This window comes from Lonchura striata, unplaced genomic scaffold, assembly GCF_046129695.1.
Source record: "Lonchura striata isolate bLonStr1 unplaced genomic scaffold, bLonStr1.mat Scaffold_256, whole genome shotgun sequence".
Lineage (NCBI taxonomy): Eukaryota > Metazoa > Chordata > Aves > Passeriformes > Estrildidae > Lonchura > Lonchura striata.
The window spans coordinates 61,386-79,199 of record NW_027461152.1 but is presented as its reverse complement, the minus strand read 5'-3'; the positions used below and the strand labels follow the sequence as shown (position 1 = coordinate 79,199).

Below are 17,814 nucleotides of genomic sequence, written 5' to 3'. Positions count from 1 at the left end.
TTTTGGGCTATTTTGGTGCAATTTTGGTCTATTTTAGAGCAATTTTGGGCCAATTTGTTGTAATTTGGGGATCCTGATGGTATTTTGGGGTATTCTAGTGCAATTTTGGGCTATTTTAATGCAATTTTGGGCCATTTTAGTGCAATTTGGGGTTTTTTGCGGCTATTTTGGTGCAACTTTGGTCTATTTTAGTGCAATTTTGAGCTATTTTAGTGCAATTTTTGGCTATTTTGGTGCAATTTTTGGCTATTTTGGTGCAATTTTCGGCTGTTTTGGTGCAATTTTCGGCTGTTTTGGTGCAATTTTGGGTCATTTCACGGGAATTTCGGGGTCCCCCCAGAGTGCCGCAGCCCCGACAGCGCGAGCGCCGCCTCCCCTCCCCCCCCGGCCATGGGGTCCCCCCGAGCCTGGGCCCCGCCCCCACCCTGGGGACCCCCATCCCCGTCATCGGCTACGGCAGCGGGCCCCAGGTGAGGAGAAATGGGTGAAAAACGGGCGAAATTGGGAAAAATGGGAAAAAATGGGAAAAATGGGGAAAAAATGGGAAAAAAAACGGGGGAAAATGGGCAAAAAATGGGGAAAAATGGGCAAAAAATGGGGAAAATTGGGGGTTTGGGGACCCCCTTCCCCGTCATCGGCTACGGCAGCGGGCCCCAGGTGAGGAGAAATGGGTGAAAAACGGGTGAAATTGGGCAAAAATGGGAAAAATGGGAAAAATGGGCAAAAATGGGAAAAAAAACGGGGAAAATGGGCAAAAAATGGGGAAAATTGGGGAAAATTGGGGGTTTGGGGACCCCCTTCCCCGTCATCGGCTACGGCAGCGGCCCCAGGTGAGGAGAAATGGGTGAAAAACGGGAGAAATTGGGCAAAAATGGGAAAAAATGGGAAAAATGGGGAAAAATGGGAAAAAAATGGGGGAAAATGGGCAAAAATGGGGAAAATTGGGGATTTGGGGACCCCCTTCCCCGTCATCGGCTACGGCAGCGGGCCCCAGGTGAGGAGAAATGGGTGAAAAACGGGAGAAATTGGGAAAAAATGGGAAAAAATGGGAAAAATGGGGAAAAAATGGGGGAAAATGGGCAAAAAATGGGGAAAAAATGGGGGAAATTGGGGGTTTGGGGACCCCCTTCCCCGTCATCGGCTACGGCAGCGGGCCCCAGGTGAGGAGAAATGGGTGAAAAACGGGTGAAATTGGGCAAAAATGGGAAAAATGGGGAAAAATGGGAAAAAATGGGGAAAAATGGGGATTTTGGGGGGAAAAAATGGGGAAAATTGGGGGTTTGGGGACCCCCTTCCCCGTCATCGGCTACGGCAGCGGGCCCCAGGTGAGGAGAAATGGGTGAAAAACGGGAGAAATTGGGAAAAAATGGGAAAAATGGGGAAAAACGGGGAAAAATGGGAAAAAATGGGCAAAAAATGGGGATTTTGGGGGGAAAAAATGGGGAAAATTGGGGGTTTGGGGACCCCCTTCCCCGTCATCGGCTACGGCAGCGGGCCCCAGGTGAGGAGAAATGGGTGAAAAAACGGGCGAAATTGGGAAAAAATGGGAAAAAATGGGGAAAATGGGGAAAAATGGGAAAAAAACGGGGGAAAATGGGAAAAAAATGGGGAAAATTGGGGGTTTGGGGACCCCCTTCCCCGTCATCGGCTACGGCAGCGGGCCCCAGGTGAGGAGAAATGGGTGAAAAACGGGAGAAATTGGGAAAAAATGGGAAAAATGGGGAAAAAATGGGAAAAAATGGGAAAAATGGGAAAAAATGGGAAAAAAAAGGGAAAAAAATGGGGGAAAATGGGCAAAAAATGGGGATTTTGAGGGGAAAAAATGGGGAAAATTGGGGGTTTGGGGACCCCCATCCCCGTCATCGGCTACGGCAGCGGGCCCCAGGTGAGGAGAAATGGGTGAAAAACGGGAGAAATTGGGCAAAAATGGGAAAAAATGGGAAAAACGGGGAAAAATGGGCAAAAAATGGGGATTTTGGGGGGAAAAAATGGGGGAAATTGGGGGTTTGGGGACCCCCTTCCCCGTCATCGGCTACGGCAGCGGGCCCCAGGTGAGGAGAAATGGGTGAAAAACGGGAGAAATTGGGAAAAAATGGGAAAAATGGGGAAAAATGGGAAAAAATGGGGAAAAATGGGGATTTTGGGGGGAAAAATGGGGAAAATTGGGGAAAATTGGGGGTTTGGGGACCCCCTTCCCCGTCATCGGCTACGGCAGCGGGCCCCAGGTGAGGAGAAATGGGTGAAAAACGGGAGAAAATGGGAAAAATTGGAAAAAATGGGAAAAAAAGGGAAAAAAATGGGGGAAAATGGGAAAAAATGGGGATTTTGGGGGGAAATAATGGGGAAAATTGGGGGTTTGGGGACCCCCATCCCCGTCATCGGCTACGGCAGCGGGCCCCAGGTGAGGAGAAATGGGTGAAAAACGGGCGAAATTGGGAAAAAATGGGAAAAATGGGAAAAAAAGGGAAAAAATGGGAAAAAACGGGAAAAAATGGGGATTTTGGGGAAAAATCGGGAAAAAAATGGGGATTTTGGTGGAAAAATCGGATCAAAAATGGGAAAAAATGGGCAAAAAATGGAAAAAAACGGGGATTTTGGGGAAAATTTGGGTAAAAAATGTGGATTTTGGGGGAAAAATCGGATCAAAAATGGGAAAAAATGGGCAAAAAATGGGAAAAAACGGGGATTTTGGGGAAAATTTGGGTGAAAAATGGGGATTTTGGGGGAAAAATCGAGTGAAAAATGGGCAAAAATGGGGAAAATGGAGAAAAATGGGAAAAAATTGGAAAATGGGTAAAAATGGGTAAAAATGGGCAAATAATGGGCAGAAATGGGAAAAAATAGGAAAAATGGGGTAAAATGGGCAAAAATGGGGATTTCGGGGGAAAAATGGGATGAAAAATGGGATTTTTGGGAGAAAAATGGGCAAAAATGGGGAAATAATGGGAAAAATGGGGAAATAATGGGGAAAAATGGAGAAAAATGGGGAAAAATGGGGAAATAATGGGAAAAATGGGGAAATAATGGGGAAAAATGGAGAAAAATGGGGAAAAATGGGGAAATAATGGGGAAAAATGGAGAAAAATGGGGAAAAATGGGGAAATAATGGGAAAAATGGGGAAATAATGGGAAAAAATGGGCAAAATGGGTAAAAATGGAAACAAATGGGGAAAAAATGGGAGAAAATGGGGAAAAAATGGGGATTTTGGGGAAAAATCAGGTAAAAAATGGGAAATTTTTGGGGAAAAATGGGGATTTTGGGGGCAAAATTGGGTAAAAAAATGGGGATTTTGGGGGCAAAATTGGGTAAAAAAATGGGGATTTTGGGGGAAAAATCAGGGAAAAGCCAGGGATTTTGGGGAAAAATCGGGCAAAAAATGTGGATTTTGGGGGGAATAATGGGGATTTTTTTGGGAAAAATGGGGATTTGGGATCTGGTAATTTTTTGGGGTGGAAATTTTCCCAAAATCGCGTTTTTTTCCCCCAGATCAACTCCGCGGTGCCGCTGGCGCTGCCGCCCGGGGGCGCCGCCGAGGACGTGAAGCCCCCGCTGGGAATTCGGGGTCCCCCCCCCTGCGCCCCCCACGGCCCCGGCAAGAGGCTCTGCGCCATCTGCGGGGACAGGAGCTCGGGTGAGGAGGATTTGGGGCGAAAAAACGGGATTTTGGGCAAAAAACGGGGAAAAAATGGGAAAAAATGGGAAAAAAATGGAGATTTTTGGGGCCAAAAGGAGATTTTGGGGCAAAAAATTGGAATTTGGGGACACAGGAAGCGCCTGTGAAACGTCTGCGGGGACAGGAGCTCGGGTGAGCGGGATTTGGGGTGAAAAAACGGGATTTTGGGCAAAAAACGGGAAAAAAATGGGAAAAAATGGGAAAAAATGGAGATTTTTGGGGCAAAAAGGAGATTTTGGGGCAAAAAATTGGAATTTGGGGACACAGGAAGCGCCTCTGCGCCATCTGCGGGGACAGGAGCTCGGGTGAGCAGGATTTGGGGCAAAAAACCGGGATTTTGGGCAAAAAATGGGAAAAAATGGGAAAAAATGGGAAAAAATTGAGATTTTTGGGGCAATAATGAGATTTTGGGGCAAAAAATGGGAATTTGGGGACACAGGAAGCGCCTCTGCGCCATCTGCGGGGACAGGAGCTCGGGTGAGGAGGATTTGGGGTGAAAAAACGGGATTTTGGGCAAAAAACGGGGAAAAAATGTCAAAAAATGGGAAAAAATGGAGATTTTTGGGGCAAAAAGGAGATTTTGGGGCAAAAAATGGGAATTTGGGGGCACAGGAAGCGCCTGTGAAACGTCTGCGGGGACAGGAGCTCGGGTGAGCGGGATTTGGGGTGAAAAACCGGGATTTTGGGCAAAAAACGGAAAAAAATGGGAAAAAATGGGAAAAAAATGGAGATTTTTGGGGCAAAAAGGAGATTTTGGGGCAAAAAATGGGAATTTGGGGACACAGGAAGTGCCTCTGCGCCATCTGCGGGGACAGGAGCTCGGGTGAGCGGGATTTGGGGCGAAAAAACGGGATTTTGGGCAAAAAACGGGGAAAAAATGCAAAAAAATGGGAAAAAATGGAGATTTTTGGGGCCAAAAGGAGATTTTGGGGCAAAAAATGGGAATTTGGGGGCACAGGAAGCGCCTGTGAAACGTCTGCGGGGACAGGAGCTCGGGTGAGCGGGATTTGGGGTGAAAAACCGGGATTTTGGGCAAAAAACGGGAAAAAAATGGGAAAAAATGGGAAAAAATGGAGATTTTTGGGGCAAAAATGAGATTTTGGGGCAAAAAATGGGAATTTGGGGGCACAGGAAGCGCCTGTGAAATGTCTGCAGGGACAGGAGCTCGGGTGAAGAGGATTTGGGGTGAAAAACCGGGATTTTGGGCAAAAAACGGGGAAAAAATGGGAAAAAATGGGAAAAAATGGAGATTTTTGGTGCAAAAATGAGATTTTGGGGCAAAAAATTGGAATTTGGGGACACAGGAAGCGCCTCTGCGCCATCTGCGGGGACAGGAGCTCGGGTGAGCAGGATTTGGGGCAAAAAACCGGGATTTTGGGCAAAAAATGGGAAAAAAATGGGAAAAAATGGAGATTTTTGGTGCAAAAAGGAGATTTGGGGGCAAAAAATGGGAATTTGGGGACACAGGAAGTGCCTCTGTGCCATCTGCGGGGACAGGAGCTCGGGTGAGCGGGATTTGGGGCGAAAAAACGGGATTTTGGGCAAAAAACGGGAAAAAAATGGGAAAAAATGGGAAAAAATGGAGATTTTTGGGGCCAAAAGGAGATTTTGGGGCAAAAAATGGGAATTTGGGGGCACAGGAAGCGCCTGTGAAACTTCTGCAGGGACAGGAGCTCGGGTGAAGAGGATTTGGGGCGAAAAAACGGGATTTTGGGCAAAAAACGGGAAAAAATGGGAAAAAATGGGAAAAAATGGAGATTTTTGGGGCCAAAAGGAGATTTTGGGGCAAAAAATGGGAATTTGGGGGCACAGGAAGCGCCTCTGCGCCATCTGCGGGGACAGGAGCTCGGGTGAGCAGGATTTGGGGCGAAAAGACGGGATTTTGGGCAAAAAACGGGAAAAAAATGGGAAAAAATGGGAAAAAATGGAGATTTTTGGGGCAAAAATGAGATTTTGGGGCAAAAAATGGGAATTTGGGGACACAGGAAGTGCCTCTGTGCCATCTGCGGGGACAGGAGCTCGGGTGAGCGGGATTTGGGGTGAAAAAACGGGATTTTGGGCAAAAAACGGGAAAAAAATGGGAAAAAAAGGGAAAAAATGGAGATTTTGGGGGCAAAAATGAGATTTTGGGGCAAAAAATTGGAATTTGGGGACACAGGAAGCGCCTGTGAAATGTCTGCAGGGACAGGAGCTTGGGTGAGCGGGATTTGGGGCGAAAAACCGGGATTTTGGGCAAAAAATGGGATAAAAATGCGAAAAAATGGGAAAAAATGGAGATTTTTGGGGCCAAAAGGAGATTTTGGGGCAAAAAATTGGAATTTGGGGGCACAGGAAGCGCCTGTGAAACGTCTGTGGGGACAGGAGCTCGGGTGAGCAGGATTTGGGGTGAAAAAACGGGATTTTGGGCAAAAAACGGGAAAAAAAAGGGAAAAAATGGGAAAAAAATGGAGATTTTTGGGGCAAAAATGAGATTTTGGGGCAAAAAATGGGAATTTGGGGGCACAGGAAGCGCCTGTGAAACATCTGTGGGGACAGGAGTTCGGGTGAGCGGGATTTGGGGTGAAAAAACGGGATTTTGGGCAAAAAACGGGGAAAAAATGGGAAAAAATGGGAAAATATGGAGATTTTTGGGGCAAAAAGGAGATTTTGGGGCAAAAAATGGGAATTTGGGGACACAGGAAGCGCCTGTGAAATGTCTGCAGGGACAGGAGCTCGGGTGAGCGGGATTTGGGGCGAAAAACCGGGATTTTGGGCAAAAAATGGGGGAAAATGGGAAAAAATGGGAAAAAAATGGAAAAAAATTTGACGCAATTTTTTGGGATTTTTGAGCGGATTTTCTGATATTTTTGAGCCGATTTTTTTTGGAATTTAGAGCTGATTTTATGGAACTATGAGCTGATTTTTTTTTTTTAAATTTTGAGCCGATTTTTTGGTATTTTTTAGCCAATTTTTTAGGATTTTTGAGCTGATTTTTTGAGATTTTTGACGCGATTTTTGAGCTGATGTTTTTTGAATTTTGAGCCAATTTTTCATTTTTTTGAGCCGATTTTTTAGGGATTTTCGCGCCGATTTTTTGGGATTTTCTCCCAAATTCCCTGAAAATTCCCAATTCCAGGGAAACATTCCCAGATCTCAGCTGTGAGGGCTGCAAGGTCTCTTCCAAGGACAGTTGGGTCAATCTTGGTCAATCTTGGGCCGATTTTCGCCATTTTTGGGCCAATTTTCGCCATTTTTGAGCTGATTTTTTACCAATTTTTGGGATTTTGTCCCAAATTCCCTAAAAATCCCCATTTTTAGGGAATCACTCCATAATCTCAGCTGTGAGGGCTGCAAGGTCTTCTCCAAGGACAGTTGGGTCAATCTTGGTCAATCTTGAGTCAATTTTCGCCATTTTTGGGCCGATTTTCGCCGTTTCTGCGCCGATTTTCACGCGGATTTTTTTGGATTTCATCCCAAATTCCCTAAAATCCCCGTTTTTAGGGAAGCACTACGGAGTCTCCAGCTGCGAGGGCTGCAAGGGCTTCTTCAAGCGCACGATCCGCAAGGACCTGACCTACACGTGCCGCGACAACCGCGAGTGCGTGGTGGACAAGCGGCAGCGCAACCGCTGCCAGTACTGCCGCTACCAGAAGTGCCTGGCCACGGGCATGAAGCGCGAGGGTGAGACTGGGACGGACTGGGAGGGACTGGGAGGGACTGGGAGGGACTGGGAGAGGGGTTTGGGGCAAAAAAACGGGGAAAAACGGGCGAAAAATGGGCGAAAAATGGGGAAAAAAGGGCAAAAATCAGCGGTTTTGGGGGGAAATCGGACGAAATCGAGATTTGGGGATACTGGGGGATACTGGGACGGACTGGGAGGGACTGGGAGGGACTGGGATGGACTGGGAGGGACTGGGAGAGGGGTTTGGGGCGAAAAAATGGGGAAAAAAGGGGGAAAAACGGGCGAAAAATGGGGAAAAAAGGGTGAAAAATTGGCGGTTCTGTGGTGAAATTGGTGGGAAATGGGGATTGGGGATACTGGGAGGGACTGGGATGGACTGGGACAAACTGGGAGAGGGGTTTGGGGCGAAAAAACAGGGAAAAAAGGGGAAAAAAGGGGGAAAAACGGGCTAAAAATGGGGAAAAAAGGGCGAAAATTGGTGGTTTTGGGGGGAAATTGGTGGGAAATGGGGATTGGGGAGACTGGGAGGGACTGGGAGAGACTGGGACAAACTGGGAGGGACTGGGAGGGACTGGGACGGACTGGGAGAGGGGTTTGGGGCGAGAAAACGGGGAAAAACGGGCAAAAAATGGGGAAAAATTGGCAAAAATTGGCGGTTCTGGGGGGAAATTGGTGGGAAATGGGGATTGGAGAGACTGGGAGGGACTGGGAGGGACTGGGACAAACTGGGAGAGGGGTTTGGGGTGAAAAAATGGGGAAAAAAGGGCGAAAAACGGGGAAAAACGGGCAAAAAATGGGGAAAAAAGGGCAAAAATTGGCGGTTCTGTGGTGAAATTTGTGGGAAATGGGGATTGGGGAGACTGGGAGGGAACTGAGAGAAACTGGGACAAACTGGGAGAGACTGGGACGGACTGGGATAGGGGTTTGGGGTGAAAAAACGGGAAAAAAGGGGAAAAATGGGGAAAAAAGGGCGAAAATTGGCGGTTTTGGGGGGAAATTGGTGGGAAATGGGGATTGGAGAGACTGGGAGAGACTGGGAGGGACTGGGAGGGACTGGGAGGGACTGGGGCAAACTGGGAGAGGGGTTTGGGGTGAAAAAACGGGAAAAAAAGGGGGAAAAACGGGCGAAAAATGGGGAAAAAGGGCAAAAATTGGTGGTTTTGGGGGGAAATTGGTGGGAAATGGGGATTGGGGATACTGGGAGGGACTGGGAGAGACTGGGACAAACTGGGACAAACTGGGAGGGACTGGGACAAACTGGGAGAGACTGGGAGGGACTGGGAGGGACTGGGAGAGGGGTTTGGGGCAAAAAAACAGGGAAAATGGGGGAAAAATGGGGAAAAACGGGCGAAAAATGGGAAAAAAGGGCGAAAATTGGCGGTTTTGGGGGGAAATTGGTGGGAAATGGGGATTGGGGATACTGGGAGGGACTGGGAGGGACTGGGAGGGACTGGGAGGGACTGGGACAAACTGGGAGAGGGGTTTGGGGCGAAAAAACGGGAAAAAAGGGGGAAAAATGGGGAAAAACGGGCGAAAAATGGGAAAAAAGGGCGAAAATTGGCGGTTTTGGGGGGAAATTGGTGGGAAATGGGGATTGGAGAGACTGGGATAAACTGGGAGGGACTGGGAGGGACTGGGAGGGACTGGGACGGACTGGGAGGGACTGGGACGGACTGGGAGGGACTGGGAGAGGGGTTTGGGGTGAAAAAACGGGAAAAAAAGGGGGAAAAATGGGGAAAAACGGGCGAAAAATGGGAAAAAAGGGCGAAAATTGGCGGTTTTGGGGGGAAATTGGAGGAAATGGGGATTGGAGAGACTGGGAGGGACTGGGAGAGACTGGGACGGACTGGGACAAACTGGGAGAGACTGGGACGGACTGGGACGGACTGGGAGAGGGGTTTGGGGTGAAAAAACAGGGAAAAAAGGGGGAAAAACGGGCGAAAAACGGGCGAAAAATGGGGAAAAAAGGGAAAAAATTGGCGGTTTTGGGGGGAAATTGGAGGAAATCGAGATTTGGGGATACTGGGAGAGACTGGGACAAACTGGGACAAACTGGGACAAACTGGGACTGCCAGGGGGGATTTCCCATCCCGGATTTTGGGATTTCCCGCAGATCCCATCCCTTTTTTTCATTTTTTTCCCTTTTTTCCCCCCCATTTTTTCCCAATTTTTTCTCCATTTTTTCCTAATTTCTTCCTCATTTTCCCCCCATTTTTTGCCATTTTTTCCCCATTTTTTCCCCCATTTTTTGCCCATTTTTCCCCGATTTTCTCCATTTTTTCACAGTTTTTTCCCATTTTTCCCCATTTTTCCCCCATTTTCCCCCATTTCTTCCCCATTTTTCGCCCGATTTTCGCCATTTTTTCACCGTTTTTTCCCATTTTTTCACTATTTTTCCCCATTTTTCCCCGTTTCCCCCCCAATTTTTCCCCATTTTCCCCCCATTTTCCCCCATTCCCTCACCATTTTCCCCCCATTTTTTCCCTGATTTTCGCCATTTTTTCACCGATTTTCACCGTTTTTTCACCGTTTTTTCCCATTTTTTCACTGTTTTTCCCCATTTTTCCCCATTTTCCCCCCATTTTCCCCCATTCCTTCACCATTTTCCCCCCCATTTTCCCCCCATTTTTCCCCATTTCTTCCCCATTTTTTCCCCGATTTTCACCATTTTTCCCCCTATTTTCGCCATTTTTTCACCGATTTTCCCCGTTTTTTCACCGTTTTTTGCCATTTTTTCACCATTTCCCCCCTTTTTCTCCCCATTTCCACCCCCAGCGGTGCAGGAGGAGCGGCAGCGGGGCAAAGACAAAGACGCCGACGGCGACTTCGGGGCGGCGCCCAACGAGGAGATGCCGGTGGAGAAACTTCTGGAAGCCGAACTCGCCGTCGAGCCCAAGAGCGACGACGGCGCCGGCGGAGCCTCCGTGAGTCCACCCCAAATTTTGGGCCAATTTCCACCAATTTTGGCCAATTTCAAACAGGGGACCAACCCCCGGGCGGAAACGGGGATGGGAAATGGCGAAATCGGAGGAAATTCCGGCAAAATCGTCCGAAATTCCCGTCGAGGAGATGAAAATTTTCTATTGAATCCTCACAATTCCACCAAAATTTTCCCAAGTTTTCAAGAATTCCGCAGAATTCCACCAAAATCCTGCAAAACGTCCCCGAAATCCTCAAAATTTGCCCGTAAGATTTGAGAATTTCCCCAAAATCCCCAAGAATTCCCCCAAAAATTCCTCAAATTCCTCTGAAATTTCCCAAAAATCCTCAGAATTCCACCAAAATCCTTAAAACGTCCCCAAATTCCTCAAAAATTCCTCAGAATTCCACCAAAATCCTCCAAAACGTCCCCAAAATCCTCAAAAATTCATCAGAATTCCACCAAAATCCTCAAAATTTCATCAGAATTTCACCAAAATCCTTGAAATGTCCCCAAAATCCTCAAAAATTCCTCAGAATTCCACCAAAATCCTCAAAATTTGCTCATAAGATTTGAGAATTTCCCCAAAATCCCCAAAAATTCTCTCAAAAATTCCTCTGAAATTTCCCAAAAATCCTCAGAATTCCACCAAAATCCTCGAAACATCCCCAAAATCCTCAAAAATTCCTCAGAATTCCACCAAAATCCTCAAAATTTCCCCAAAATTCTCAAAAATCCGTCAGAATTCCACCAAAATCCTCAAAATTTGCCCATAACATTTGAGAATTTCTCCAAAATCCCCCAAAATTCTCTCAAAAATTCCTCTGAAATTTTCCAAAAATCCTCAGAATTCCACCAAAATCCTCAAAAATTCATCAGAATTCCACCAAAATCCTTGAAACGTCCCCAAATTCCTCAAAAATTCCTCAGAATTTCACCAAAATCCTCAAAATTTGTCCATAAGATTTAAGGGTTTCTCCAAAATCCCCAAAAATCCTCAAAAATTCCTCAAATTCCTCTGAAATTTCCCAAAAATCCTCAGAATTCCACCAAAATTCTCGAAATGTCCCCAAATTCCTCAAAAATTCCTCAGAATTCCACCAAAATCCTCCAAAACGTCCCCAAAATCCTCAAAAATTCATCAGAATTTCACCAAAATCCTCAAAAATTCCCCAAAATTCTCAAAAATCCGTCAGAATTCCACCAAAATCCTCAAAATTTGCCCATAAGATTTGAGAATTTCCCCAAAATCCCCAAAAATTCTCAAAAATTTCCCAAAAATCCTCAAAAGTTTCCCCAAAATCCTTTAGAATTTTTCAAAAATTCCCCAAATTCCTCAAAAATTCCCCAAATTTACCCCAAAAATTTTGAGAATTTTCCCTCCCAATTTCCCCATTTTTTGAGCCTATTTTCCCCATTTTTTGCCCGTTTTTCCCCATTTTTTCTCCGATTCCCACCGGGTTTTTTCCAGGATTTTTCTCCTCGGGAATTCTGGGCTGGGTTGGGAATTTGGGAATCTCGGGGGGGTGTCTCAATTTACCCCAAAATTTTGGGAATTTTCCCTCCCAATTTCCCCATTTTAACACCGATTTTTGAGCCGATTTTCCCCATTTTTTGCCCGTTTTTCCCCATTTTTTCCCCGATTCCCGCCGGGTTTTTTCCGGGATTTTTCCCCTTGGGGAATTCTGGGCTGGGTTGGGAATTTGGGAATCTCAGGGGGGGTCTCAATTTACCCCAAAATTTTGGGAATTTTCCCTCCCAATTTCCCCATTTTAACACCGATTTTTGAGCCGACTTTCCCCATTTTTGGGTCAATTTTTGCCATTTTTGGGTCAATTTTCCCCATTTTTGGGCCAATTCCAGGATTTTTCCCTCTGGGAATTCTGGGCTGGGTTGGGAATTTGGGAATCTCAGGGGGGAGGTCTCAATTTCCCCCAAAATTTGGGAATTCCACCACATTTCTCCATTTTAATCTGATTTTTCGCCATTTTTTGCCCGTTTTTCCCCATTTTTTCTCCGATTCCCGCCGGGTTTTTTCCAGGATTTTTCTCCTCGGGAATTCTGGGCTGTGTTGGGAATTTGGGAATCTCGGGGGGGGTCTCAATTTCCCCCAAAATTTGAGAATTTTCCCTCCCAATTTCCCCATTTTAACACCAATTTTTGCGCTGATTTTCCCCATTTTTTGCCCGTTTTCCCCCATTTTTTCCCCGATTCCCGCCGGGTTTTTTCCAGGATTTTTCCCTTGGGGAATTCTGGGCTGGGTTGGGAATTTGGGAATCTCGGTGGGGGTCTCAATTTACCCCAAAATTTTGAGAATTTTCCCTCCCAATTTCCCCATTTTAACACCGATTTTTGAGCCGATTTTCCCCATTTTTGGGTCAATTTTCCCCATTTTTGAGCCAATTCCAGGATTTTTCCCTCTGGGAATTCTGGGCTGGGTTGGGAATTTGGGAATCTCAGGGGGGGGTCTCAATTTCCCCCAAAATTTGGGAATTCCACCAAATTTCTCCATTTTAATCTGATTTTTCCCCATTTTTTGCCCGTTTTCCCCCATTTTTTCTCCGATTCCCGCCGTGTTTTTTCCGGGATTTTTCCCTTTGGGAATTCTGGGCTGGGTTGGGAATTTGGGAATCTCAGGGTGGGGGTCTCAATTTACCCCAAAATTTGGGAATTCCACCAAATTTCTCCATTTTAATCTGATTTTTCCCCATTTTTTGCCCGTTTTCCCCCATTTTTTCCCCAATTCCCGCCGGGTTTTTTCCGGGATTTTTCCCTTTGGGAATTCTGGGCTGGGTTGGGAATTTGGGAATCTCGGGGGGGTGTCTCAATTTACCCCAAAATTTTGGGAATTTTCCCTCCCAATTTCCCCATTTTAACACCGATTTTTGTGTCGATTTTCCCCATTTTTTGCCCGTTTTCCCCCATTTTTTCCCCGATTCCCACCGGGTTTTTTCCGGGATTTTTCCCCTCGGGAATTCTGGGCTGGGTTGGGAATTTGGGAATCTCAGGGGGGGGTCTCAATTTACTCCAAAATTTGGGATTTCCACCAAATGTCTCCATTTTTCTGCCTATTTTCCCCATTTTTGGGCTGTTTTCCCCCATTTTTTCCCCGATTCCCGCCGGGTTTTTTCCAGGATTTTTCTCCTCGGGAATTCTGGGCTGGGTTGGGAATTTGGGAATCTCAGGGGGGGTCTCAATTTCCACCAAAATTTTGGGAATTTTCCCTCCCAATTTCCCCATTTTTGGGCGGATTTTTGTGCCTATTTTCCCCATTTTTTGCCCGTTTTTCCCCATTTTTTCCCCGATTCCCGCCGGGTTTTTTCCGGGATTTTTCCCTCTGGGAATTCTGGGCTGGGTTGGGAATTTGGGAATCTCGGGGGGGGGTCTCAATTTACCCCAAAATTTTGGGAATTTTCCCTCCCAATTTCCCCATTTTAACACCGATTTTTGAGCTGACTTTCCCCATTTTTGGGTCAATTTTTGCCACTTTTGGGCCAATTCCAGGATTTTTCCTTTTGGGAATTCTGGGCTGGGTTGGGAATTTGGGAATCTCGGGGGGGGTCTCAATTTACCCCAAAATTTGGGAATTTTCCCTCCCAATTTCCCCATTTTAACACCGATTTTTGGGCCGATTTTCCCCATTTTTGGGTCAATTTTTGCCATTTTTGGGTCAATTTTCCCCATTTTTGGGCCAATTCCAGTATTTTTCCCTTTAGGAATTCTGGGCTGGGTTGGGAATTTGGGAATCTCGGGGGGGGGGTCTCAATTTACCCCAAAATTTTGAGAATTTTCCCTCCCAATTTCCCCATTTTAACACCGATTTTTGCGCCGATTTTCCCCATTTTTTGCCCGTTTTTCCCCATTTTTTCTCCGATTCCCGCCGGGTTTTTTCCGTGATTTTTCCCTCTGGGAATTCTGGGCTGGGTTGGGAATTTGGGAATCTCAGGGGGGGGGGTCTCAATTTATCCCAAAATTTTGGGAATTTTCCCTCCCAATTTCCCTATTTTAACACCGATTTTTGTGCCGATTTTCCCCATTTTTTGCCAGTTTTCCCCCATTTTTTCTCCGATTCCCGCCGGGTTTTTTCCGGGATTTTTCCCCTTGGGGAATTCTGGGCTGGGTTGGGAATTTGGGAATCTCGGGGGGGGTCTCAATTTACCCCGAAATTTTGAGAATTTTCCCTCCCAATTTCCCCATTTTTGGGCCGATTTTTGTGCCGATTTTCTCCATTTTTGGGCGGATTTTTGTGCCTATTTTCCCCATTTTTTGCCCGTTTTTCCCCATTTTTTCTCCGATTCCCGCCGGGTTTTTTCCGGGATTTTTCCCTTTGGGAATTCTGGGCTGGGTTGGGAATTTGGGAATCTCAGGGGGGGTCTCAATTTACCCCAAAATTTTGAGAATTTTCCCTCCCAATTCCACCCCTTTCAACACCGATTTTTGAGCCGATTTTCCCCATTTTTGGGTCAATTTTCCCCATTTTTGGGCCAATTCCAGAATTTTTCCTTTTGGGAATTCTGGGCTGGGTTGGGAATTTGGGAATCTCGGGGGGGGGGTGTCAATTTACCCCAAAATTTGGGATTTCCACCAAATTTCTCCATTTTGGACCTTGTTTTTTCCCATTTTTGGGTCATTTTTCCCCATTTTTTCTCCGATTCCCGCCGGGTTTTTTCCGGGATTTTTCCCTTTGGGAATTCTGGGCTGGGTTGGGAATTTGGGAATCTCGGGGGGGGTCTCAATTTGCCCCGAAATCGCCCCAAATTCAGCCCAATGACCCGGTGACCAACATCTGCCAGGCGGCCGACAAGCAGCTCTTCACCCTGGTGGAGTGGGCCAAGAGGGTCCCCCACTTCTCGGGGCTCCCCTTGGACGACCAGGTCATCCTGCTGCGGGCAGGTCAGGAGAATTCCGGGAATTTTCGGGAATTTTTGGAATTTTCGGGGATTTTTGGGAATTTTTGGGGGGGGTTTGGGGGCGTTCGGGGCGGTTTTGTGGGGTATAATGGGAATTTTGGGGGGGTTTGGGTGGGTCTGGAGGGGATTTTGGGGGAGTTTTGGGATGGATTTGGGAATTTTGGGAATTTTTGGGAATTTTTTGGGAATTTTTGGGGGTTTTGGGGGAATTTTGGGGGTTTGGGGGAGGGTTTGGGGGCGTTCGGGGCTGAATTCTGGGGGTTGGAGGGGCTCTAATGGGAATTTGGGGGTGTTTTGGGATGGATTTTGGGAATTTTGGGATGGATTTGGGAATTTTGGGAGGAATTTGGGAATTTTTGGGAATTTTTTGGGAATTTTGGGGGATTTTTGGGGATTTTTGGGAGCTTTTGGGGGTTATAGGGTGGTGTGAGGGGCTCTAATGGGGATTTTGGAGGGTTTGAGAGGGTCTAGAGGGGATTTTAAGGATTTTTGGGATTAATTTGGGAATTTTGGGAATTTTTTGGGAATTTTTTTGGGTTTTTGGGAATTTTGGAATGAAATTTTGGGAATTTTCAGAATTTTTGGGGATTTTTGGGGGGGGTTTGGGGGCGTTCGGGGCGGTTCTGAGGGGTATAATGGGAATTTTGGGGGGGTTTGGGTGGGTCTGGAGGGGATTTTGGGGGAGTTTTGGGATGGATTTGGGAATTTTGGGAGGAATTTGGGAATTTTTTGGGAATTTTTGGGGAATTTTTGGGGATTTTGGGGGATTTTTGGGGATTTTTGGGAGCTTTTGGGGGTTATAGGTTGGTTTGAGGGGCTCTAATGGGGATTTTGGGGGGTTTTGGATGGATTTTGGGGATTTTTGGGATGGATTTGGGAATTGTGGGATGGATTTGGGAATTTTGGGGAATTTTTGGGAATTTTTTGGGAATTTTGGGGAATTTTTTGGGAATTTTTTGGGAATTTTGGGGGATTTTGGGGGATTTTTGGGAGCTTTTGGGGGTTATAGAGTGGTGTGAGGGGCTCTAATGGGGATTTTGGGGGGTTTGGGATGGTCTAGAGGGGATTTTGGGGATTTTTGGGATGGATTTGGGAATTTTGGGAATTTTTTTGGGGTTTTTGGGAATTTTGGAATGAAATTTTGGGATTTTTTGGGGATTTTTTGGCAGGTTGGGGGAGGATTTTGGGGAGGTTTGGGGTGGGCCAAGAGGGTCCCCCACTTCTCGGGGCTCCCCTTGGACGACCAGGTCATCCTGCTGCGGGCAGGTCAGGAGAATTCCGGGAATTTTCGGGAATTTTTGGGAATTTTTGGGGATTTTTGGGAGGGTTTGGGGGCGTTCGGGGCGGTTTTGAGGGGTATAATGGGAATTTTGGGGGGGTTTGGGTGGGTCTGGAGGGGATTTTGGGGGAGTTTTGGGATGGATTTGGGAATTTTGGGAGGAATTTGGGAATTTTTTGGGAATTTTTGGGGAATTTTTGGGGATTTTGGGGGATTTTTGGGGATTTTTGGGAGCTTTTGGGGGTTATAGGATGGTGTGAGGGGCTCTAATGGGGATTTTGGGGGGTTTTGGATGGATTTTGGGGATTTTTGGCATGGATTTGGGAATTTTGGGATGGATTTGGGAATTTTGGGGAATTTTTGGGAATTTTGGGGAATTTTGGGGGAATTTTGGGGGAATTTTGGGGATTTTTGGGAGATTTTGGGGGTTATAGGGTGGTGTGAGGGGCTCTAATGGAGATTTGGGGGGGTTTGAGAGGGTCTAGAGGGGATTTTAGGGATTTTTGGGATGGATTTGGGAATTTTGGGAATTTTTTGGGGTTTTTGGGAATTTTGGAATGAAATTTTGGGAATTTTCAGAATTTTTGGGGATTTTTGGGAGCGGTTTGGGGGCGTTCGGGGCGGTTTTGTGGGGTATAATGGGAATTTTGGGGGGGGGTTGGGAATTTTTTGGGAATTTTCGGGAATTTTTGGGAATTTTTTGGGAATTTTTTTGGGTTTTGGGGAGGGTTTGGGGGCGTTCGGGGCTGAATTCTGGGGGTTGGAGGGGCTCTAATGGGAATTTGGGGGATTTTGGGAGGAATTTTGGGAATTTTTGGGATTTTGGGCAGTTTTGGAATGGAATTTTGGGAATTTTTTGAGAATTTTGGGGGATTTTGGGAATTTTCTGGGTGATTTTTGGGAATTTTTGGGGTAAATTTGGGAATTTTTGGAGGGGTTTGGGGGGATCTGGAGGGGATTTTGGTGAATTTTTGGGACAATTTTGGCTCTTTTTGCCCCAAAATCCCAAAAATTCCCCAAAAACTTCCCAAAATTCCGGATTGGATCCAGCTGCGGATCCCAAAAATTCGGATTTTCCCTCAAATTTGTTTTTTTTTTTTTTTCCTGAAATTTGTTTTTTTTCTGGGATTTTTGGGGGTTTTTTTCTGGGATTTTTGGGTTGTTTTTTTGGGATTTTGGTATTTTTTCTGGGAAATTTGAGGTTTTTTTGCCCCAAAATCCCAAAAAACCCCAAAAATTCCTAAAAATTCCCAAAATTCCAGACTGGAACCAGCTGCTCATCCACTCCCACCCCAAAAATTTGGATTTTTTCCCTTAAACTTCGTTTTTCTCCCAAATTTGGGGTTTTTTGGGGGGAATTTTCGGATTTT

At 46.3% G+C, this 17,814-nt stretch overlaps 1 protein-coding gene across 1 annotated transcript in view; it reads left to right on the top strand.

Annotated features, from left to right (window-relative positions):
* Positions 1–340: 340 nt before the first annotated feature.
* LOC110480012 (retinoic acid receptor RXR-beta) overlaps positions 341–17,814 on the top strand; it is a gene marked incomplete at its 5' end in the record, with an annotated part of 34,525 nt that continues 17,051 nt past the window's right edge. Inside the window, 5 exons of the mRNA XM_077790707.1 lie at positions 341–470; positions 3,488–3,632; positions 7,155–7,334; positions 10,111–10,259; positions 15,019–15,148. Coding sequence (XP_077646833.1) covers positions 341–470; positions 3,488–3,632; positions 7,155–7,334; positions 10,111–10,259; positions 15,019–15,148 — 734 coding nt within the window. The remainder of the gene's footprint in view (positions 471–3,487; positions 3,633–7,154; positions 7,335–10,110; positions 10,260–15,018; positions 15,149–17,814) is intronic.